The sequence below is a fragment of the Camponotus vicinus genome, unplaced genomic scaffold (genome assembly GCF_025532165.1).
Source record: "Camponotus vicinus isolate PSW18456_S1 unplaced genomic scaffold, iyCamVici1.0 SCAF_12, whole genome shotgun sequence".
NCBI classification, from domain to species: domain Eukaryota; kingdom Metazoa; phylum Arthropoda; class Insecta; order Hymenoptera; family Formicidae; genus Camponotus; species Camponotus vicinus.
In genome coordinates this window covers 3,662,546-3,670,366 of record NW_028141948.1, presented here as the reverse complement: position 1 = coordinate 3,670,366, position 7,821 = coordinate 3,662,546, and the positions used below count along the sequence as shown (strand labels likewise).

At 34.7% G+C, this 7,821-nt stretch overlaps 1 protein-coding gene and 1 pseudogene across 2 annotated transcripts; both read left to right on the top strand.

Annotated features, from left to right (window-relative positions):
• The first annotated feature begins 3,315 nt into the window (after window positions 1-3,315).
• Window positions 3,316-5,166, top strand: LOC145962788 (uncharacterized; annotated as a pseudogene). The gene is made up of 5 exons (XR_014435962.1): window positions 3,316-3,635; window positions 3,879-4,227; window positions 4,386-4,521; window positions 4,667-4,885; window positions 4,961-5,166. The product of XR_014435962.1 is annotated as an uncharacterized LOC145962788 (transcript).
• Window positions 5,167-5,262: 96 nt separating this feature from the next.
• On the top strand, window positions 5,263-5,767 carry LOC145963193 (uncharacterized; the record flags this gene model as incomplete). Its single annotated transcript, XM_083084896.1, has 2 exons — window positions 5,263-5,422; window positions 5,503-5,767. Coding segments are annotated over 2 exons (384 nt in total), but the record flags the coding sequence as incomplete, so codon positions are not given.
• Window positions 5,768-7,821: the final 2,054 nt, after the last annotated feature.

Here is a 7,821-nt window from a genome sequence, read left to right as displayed (position 1 = left end):
TGTGCACTACTGTAGGAGAAAACGGGACGAGTGAGAGGGAAAAGTGGAATAATACGTGTCCTTTTCTATCGTCGTACTTTTCGAGCTGAAAACATTGACTACGTTCAGTGCATATGTGTTGAGTTGAGTGATGATCAGTGTTGAAAGAGGTATACATGTGCGTATATGTATGAAGTAACGAAGCTAACGAAGATCATGTTTGTAACGAAGATCATATAAAAAGATCGACCAATCAAAATTTACTAGACGGAGACAGAAATCGTTCCAAAGCAACCTGTCCTTTTCTTTCGATGTCCCGAGCGCTAACAAAGGCAGTGCACATTCCAGTATAGTATAGAGTTCACTGAATAATATACAGAGAGAAGCCAATATAATTGTAGAAATACAGTATATCGTCAGAAATACAATTAGTCACACTGAATTATTTTGTCATGTTGGCAACCCTTTAATCAACGATTGAGGTAGGCTGATGGCAGAGAACGAGATGTTAGCGCTTACGTCTGTCGTAGTCATAGACGTAAAATAAGGCAGAGAAAAATATATATGCTACTTACGTATACGTTTTTCTCTGTCTTACTTTACGTCCATGACCACGACAGATGTAAGCGCTAACATCTCGTTCTCTGCCATCAGCCTTAATCGGTCGAAGCGGCCCTAATGGCCATCACACATGAAATTCCATAAGCACGTAAGACGTAAACGTAAGGAAATCGACCAATCACGGTCAAGTATTAGCCCCTCCAAGGGGTCAAAACTCGACCGTGATTGGTCGATTTCCTTACGCTTATGTCTTACGTGCTTATGGAATTTCATGTGCGAAAGCCTTAAGGCCCAGTTCCACAATCCAGTTAACCTGAGTTTAAGTGGCGAATGGACCAATCAGGACCCAGTTTAACGTATTAAACTCGGGTTAACTCGAGTTGTGGAACTGGGCCTAAATGTACTCAATTTTTATGTACAAAACTAGCGCATGCGCCAAATAAGCTGACATGGAATGTGGTTTTCTACTAGCATGACGTATTTTATGCATATATATAATACTCCTATATTGAGCGAAAACATAACAGTGCAGACGATACCTTGGTCCATATCACGGTCTTACATACAGGTCTGGAAACTCAGGCCTTTTATAGTGGTGGGGGAGGTCTCACTTAGGGCCTGAGCAGAATGGCTGCCTTAAGATTTTAAGACTATGTTTTATGCCTTAGGTTTTTGTCTTAGGTAACGCACAATACTGTGTGTTATGTCCCGAGTCTTATGTATACGCAAACGTTTGTAAGAAATAAACGTTCGCGTATACATAAGACTCGAGACATAACACACAGTATTGTGCGTTACCTAAGACAAAGACTTAAGGCATAAAACATAGTCTTAAAATTATAAGGCAGCCATTCTGCTCAGGTCCTTAGTGTGTCCGTTTTTCGACTAGAAGTCGCAATACGAGCGAGAGAGACAGAGATAGACGGCAGTAGTCGTTCTCTCTCTAACATACGTCTAAAATGCGACTTCTAGATCGCAGCGAACCTAGCAGGCAAGCCGTGAACTTCCGAAAAACGGACACACTAAGTGAGACCTCCCCCACCACCGGAGTTTCCAGACCTATATGTAAGACCGTGGTCCATATTCTGAATCCTCTTTTATCGATAAAAGTGCCTCTAAAAGTGGCTTATAGCCAATTAGAAGGCTTATAAGCCACTTTTAGAGGCACTTTTATCGATAAAAGAGGATTCAGAATATGAACCCTTCTCTCTCACACAGTTACGGTGGAAGCACATAAAATTGCAGGAGCACATAACCATAAGCATAAGAAAATTGATTGGTTCATTTTCTTATGCATATACAGGGTGTATCAGACCACCAGTGCCAGCTAAATATCTCGAAAACCAAGAACGACAGATAAAAATATTTCAGACAAAAGTTGTAGGATTTCAAGTAACGTATTATATAGTAATATTGGTACGACCTTGAATAGTGTTGTCAAGGTCACGTGAAGGTCATCTTAAATTTCTTAAATGGAACCCCCTATTTTTCATTACATATTCTTGTAGCTTATCTCGAGGGCTTTTCAAAACACTATAATAAAGTATTTTTTCATTGAGTACTTTTCGAGTTATGAGGCTTGAAATCATTTCTTAATTTTACATAAACCGTAAAATATCTTGTAAAATATTCATTTTTCGATTATCTTACCTTAATACTTTTATGTACAAAATAACATAGACTTATATAATAGACCGCGCCATCTTATGGGCGCACGCACGCCGACATAGAAGGACAGAGATAGTGATGGAGTCGTCCGCTCTCTCTCATATTTGAGAGAGAGTGGGAGAAGACGGAGAAGACGGAGAAGGCGGAGAAGGCACTATATCTTATTCTATCTTATTCTCTCCTTTATCCCCACCTTATCACATTTAGACAGAGAGAGCACAACTCCAGCTATTGCTCTCTCACTTTTGTGCCAGCGTGGGTTGCTCTCACGGTTGGCTTGGTCTATTATATAAGTCTATGACAAAATAATGAGAGGAATCAATTGGTGTAAAGAAAACACAAAATTGTTTCGAAAAAAAAAATGTAATTGTTAATTGCAAATTACATTTTCTTTTTCGAAACAATTTTGTGTTTTCTTTACACCAATTGATTCCTCTCATTATTTTGTACATAAAAGTATTAAGGTAAGATAATCGAAAAATGAATATTTTAAGATATTGGCCTTTAGCCAATAGGAGCGTAGCATAACATGTCAGCCAATAACAATGGATCCATAAGCTGAAATTAAGGCCATCACACACGAAATTGCATAGCTGCATATGCATAACATAAGACCATATGGACCAATGAGCATCGAGTATTATATTACGTAAGTCAATATGGCGACTTAATACTCGATGCTCATTGGTCCATATGGTCTTATGCTATGCATATGCAGCAATTTCGTGTGTGAGGGCCTTAAATCCTTATGGTATGTCTTAATGTTACGGCTATGGAATTTGTGTGCTATAGCTTTTATGCATATGCAGCTATGCATAACATAAGCAGTGTTGGCAGCACGATCTTACATACAGGTCTGGAAACTCCGGTGGTGGGGAAGGTCTCACTTAAGGTGAAAGCACATAAAATTGCATAGGCGCATAACCATAAGCATAAGGAAATTGATTGGTCCACAAATATATGCATAAGAAAATGAACCAATCAATTTTCTTATGCTTATGGTTATATGCTCCTGCAATTTTATGTGCTTCCACCTTTAGTGTGTCCGTTTTTCGGAAGTTCACGGCTTGCCTGCTAGGTTCGCTGCGATCTAGAAGTCGCATTTTAGACGTATGTTAGAGAGAGAACGACTACTGCCGTCTATCTCTGTCTCTCTCGCTCGTATTGCGACTTCTAGTCGAAAAACGGACACACTAAGTGAGACCTCCCCCACCACTAAAAAAGGCCTGAGTTTCCAGACCTGTATGTAAGACCGTGGTTGGCAGGCGGATCAGGTTTTTCGCGCATGCGCGACAGTAGTGGCGGCTATCCAGCGATGTACCACATGTGGAAGATTTGGCGGACTCGAGGAAAATTACTTGGCATACAGACATATAGTTGAGTGAGACACAGTTTATTAAAAGTTTTGTGATGTTTCATAAATAGTCGTGAGTTATTTGTATAGGCCCGTATTCTGAATCCTCTTTTATCGATAAAAGTGCTCCTAAAAGCGGCCTGTAGCCAATCAGAAGGCTTATATGCCACTTTTAGAGGCACTTTTATCGATAAAAGAGGATTCAGAATATGGGCCATAGTGTATGAGAAAAATGTGTGCTGTTGATCACCCGAAACAATTTTCTAAGAGAAAATTTTTTCGGGCGACCAGTGGCACACCTTTTTATCTGTATTAGATACTTCATTGAGACCTCGTTTGCCGCGCATGCGCGAAAAACCTGACACCTGACCCGCCTGCCAACACTGAACATAAGACCATATGGACCAATGAGCATCGAGTATTATGTTATGTAAGTCAATATGGCGACTTAATACTCGATGCTCATTGGTCCATATGGTCTTATGGTGCGGTCCCATGATACGGAACGTATGCGCAATGCGGAATTGGCGGAACGCTCGTGATTGGTTTAACCTGTTTTACGTCCGTTCCGCCGATTTCTATCCGCAAGTTTCTATTTTATGCACATTTTATACGGAACTTCGAAATTGTGTATATGGTGAAAAATGTCAAAACAGCAGATATCCGTAAGAATATTATTAAAAAATATTTTAAATAACAAATTAAATTTTAAATTAATAATTTCATATTATTGTAATATTATATTAAACAACTTTTTTACAAAATATAAATTTATTACTTATACGGGAGTTGGAGGTTATGATTGTTTATTATTTTTTTATAGAATAAAAAATGTGGGTATTGTGGATACATTCTCCCACAATATTTTAATTTTAATTTATTAGACCACTCTTGTTTTCAACCATTTAACAAGGACAATGATTGTATAAATGTGGATGAAAATTTAGTAGTCACTGTCAGTAAGTATTATTTTAGTAATTGAAGCATATTTTTAGACAAAGTATGCCATTATCTATTGAATTATTTATTGAAAAATTATACTGTCTGGCAATGATACTGACAAATTTCCGTTTGCCACTGTTATAATTGTTCCTCTTATTTTAGTATCTCGCATAGAAGAGTTCAATGAATCTAATTTACCAAATAAAGAATTAAATAATTCACAAGAAGAATTAAATAATCCACAAGAAATTGACAAAGATGAATTATTAATATATCATGTATCGCAGAAGCGAGCATTATTCGATCATCGGATACCAGCAAGTGAAAGAAGCACTTTAAAAAGAAATGCATTGTAGCAAGAAATATGCAACTCATTAGGAGGTTAGTATCTATATTTTGGCCATGTATGATGATATTATTGAAGTTCAGACATTTTATTTAAATATGTATTTATAGGCACATTGAGTGTAACCGAAATTAAAAAAAGGTGGCGATATCTACGTAATTGTTTTTTAAAGGCAAAAAAAAAGGAACATACTTATATCCCAAGTGGATCTGCTGCTGAAGCATTAAACAGTAAAAAAAATTCCTTCCGCTTTTATGAACAGATGAAGTTTTTAAACGACGTCATGGGAAAAGCTCCGTAAATTTAATAATATTGAAAAAGGTTAATAATTTAAAATAGAGAAACATTTTAGACTTGACTTTGTTATTGAGTTTTTCGACTTTATTCGAAAACGCTAAGTGTCGTTTTTCTTTCTAGAACAAGTACTAGTCTACCATTAAACATTCAGAATGATGACGATGATGAAAATATCTCAGCTGAAGCCAGAAGCTCTTCAATGTTAGTGTCCCCACTAACAAGCAGCAGCGTCATTGCATCAAGTTCTGAAGAAAGTAATTTTAATTCAAATAGAAGTATGTTCCTGTTATTAGTATTCAATTATTAGAAATTTTAATAAATTTATCTCATATTCAAAAAATTAATGATATTTCAGAAAGAAAAGCTGACAGATCGAACAAAGAGTTAAACGAAGAGTTTCATGACACTGTTATAAATGCATTAAGAGAAACTAAGGAACCTGATGGTATTGACGGGTTTTTGTTGTTACTAGGCGAAGGATTAAGAAAATTGCCTTATAGAGACCGAACTAAATTAGAAATGAAATTTCTTGCAATGCTGATGGAGGAACAAGATAAATTGCATGATCTGCCAATATAAGATATAAGCTTATATATATATATATATATATATATATATATATATATATATATATTATCATTATTATTATCTCTATTCGTTATTTTATTTTTTATTACATTAGTATTAATTATGAATCAATATTTTATTTTTTATTACATTAATATAAACTACGAAAAGATATTTTATTTTTTATCATATTAGTATTAAAAGATTTATTCTAAAAGATTTATTATGAAATTGTAATTTTATTATGACAAACTGTATTAAATTATTCTTGCTTACATTTTCATTATAATAATCTTAAATAAAGTTATTTTCAAACAAAATATTTTTATCATTACACACAATGGATTACCTGATAAATAAGTTTTACTTCATAATCATATTTATTTATAAGTATACTTATGCTTACAAACTTACTCTATTTACAGTATTTTATTTATAACACTAATAACAGTACTATTTATAATTTTTTAGTAAAAAAATTAATTAAAACAAATAAATTAAAAATCGTTTTGCAACGCTTTTGCCCACTGGTAAGATAATGCACCAGTATCTTGAAAATAGGTTGAATACGCTTCTCTAACTGCAACAGCGTTTTTATTGCCTCGGCTTCGACAAAGTGGTATATTACGAATGCCATGACTTGTACGCGCATCATCTGGAGTTATATGCAAATATAATTTATTTCCAGTTAATTTCTCTTCGTTCTTAATAATAAAATTGTGCAGTGTTACAGTTGTACCTCAATATAGTTAGCAGACAAATTCAATATTTCGCATTTTCTATTATTGCATTCGTTTGGGAATCATTTGGGCAAGTTTAGGAAAGCATTTTCATAGTTTGGGAAATAATAGTTTATTTATAATTAATAAAAATAAGTTCGGCGTATAGTTAGCAGAAATAATTTAAAAAAAATTTTTTTTTTTTTAATCAACGTAGAATTATTTGGGAAACACTTCTGTAACGGTCCCATAGTTTGGGAAATAATAATTTCAATGTAATAAATAAACGATCATATAGTTAGCAGACAAATTTGATATTCTCTATTATCTATTAAACCAATCGCTTGGGAATCGTTTGGGCACATTTAGGAATAGATTCTCATAGTTTAGGAAATAATAGTTTATTTTAATTAATTATAAATAGAGGGATTAATTATAAATAGAGGGAGAGGGAGAGGGAGAGAGGGGGAGGGGAGGGAGAGGAAGGGTTGAGAGAGGGAGGGAGGGGGAGGGAGGGAGAGGTGAGAGAGAGAGAGAGAGAGAGAATTTGTATATATAAATTATTGTTCAATTATTTGCAAGAGAATTAGAATTTCAATTTCGATATAAAGAAATAGATTTTAATTGTAATGGTACTACTGCACAGTCGATAATAAGAACATATTTATACCATTAAATGACAATATAATATTTAATACAGTACAAGATAATACAATAATACAAGATCAATCAAATAAAAATGTTGAAATGGAAGGAAATAGAGAGGAAATGTTTTCTTGGACAAATGCTAGCACGAAATTATTTATATCTTTGTATAAAGAAAAGAAAACACCTGATTACAGAAAGAAAAATTAAAACAAAAAAGGTTTTATGGCAAAAAATTTCTGAAGAAATTAGAAAACTTCAATATTTCTGCTATGCAAATTGAAAATAAATATAAATTGTTGAAACGAGCGTATAAAGATGTAATGATACCCACACAGCACATTATACTACAAGATAACGAAAAGATGTCTTCTTTAAGTTATCTTTTCGTCAAAACGAAAAGATGTCTATAGCTGGTATCCGGTAAGCAAAATGCGCGCAATTTGCCAGCAGATTGGCGACAGATTTTCACAAAAGTTGCTAGCAGATTGGCATCCGTTATGTCCGCAATAAGCTCACGATTTGCTAGCAAAACCTGCTCACACAATCTGACAGCAGATTGTTAGCAAAAACCGAACAGGATCTGCTAACATGACTTGACGTCAAATTGTCGGCAGAAACCGAGCAGGATCTGCGCGCGCGTAATCTGACGGCAGATTGGCAGCAAATTCTGAGCAGAATCTGCAGTTTTTGGTTATTCATATAAATATGTAATATAAATGCAACAAAATTGATTATTACAG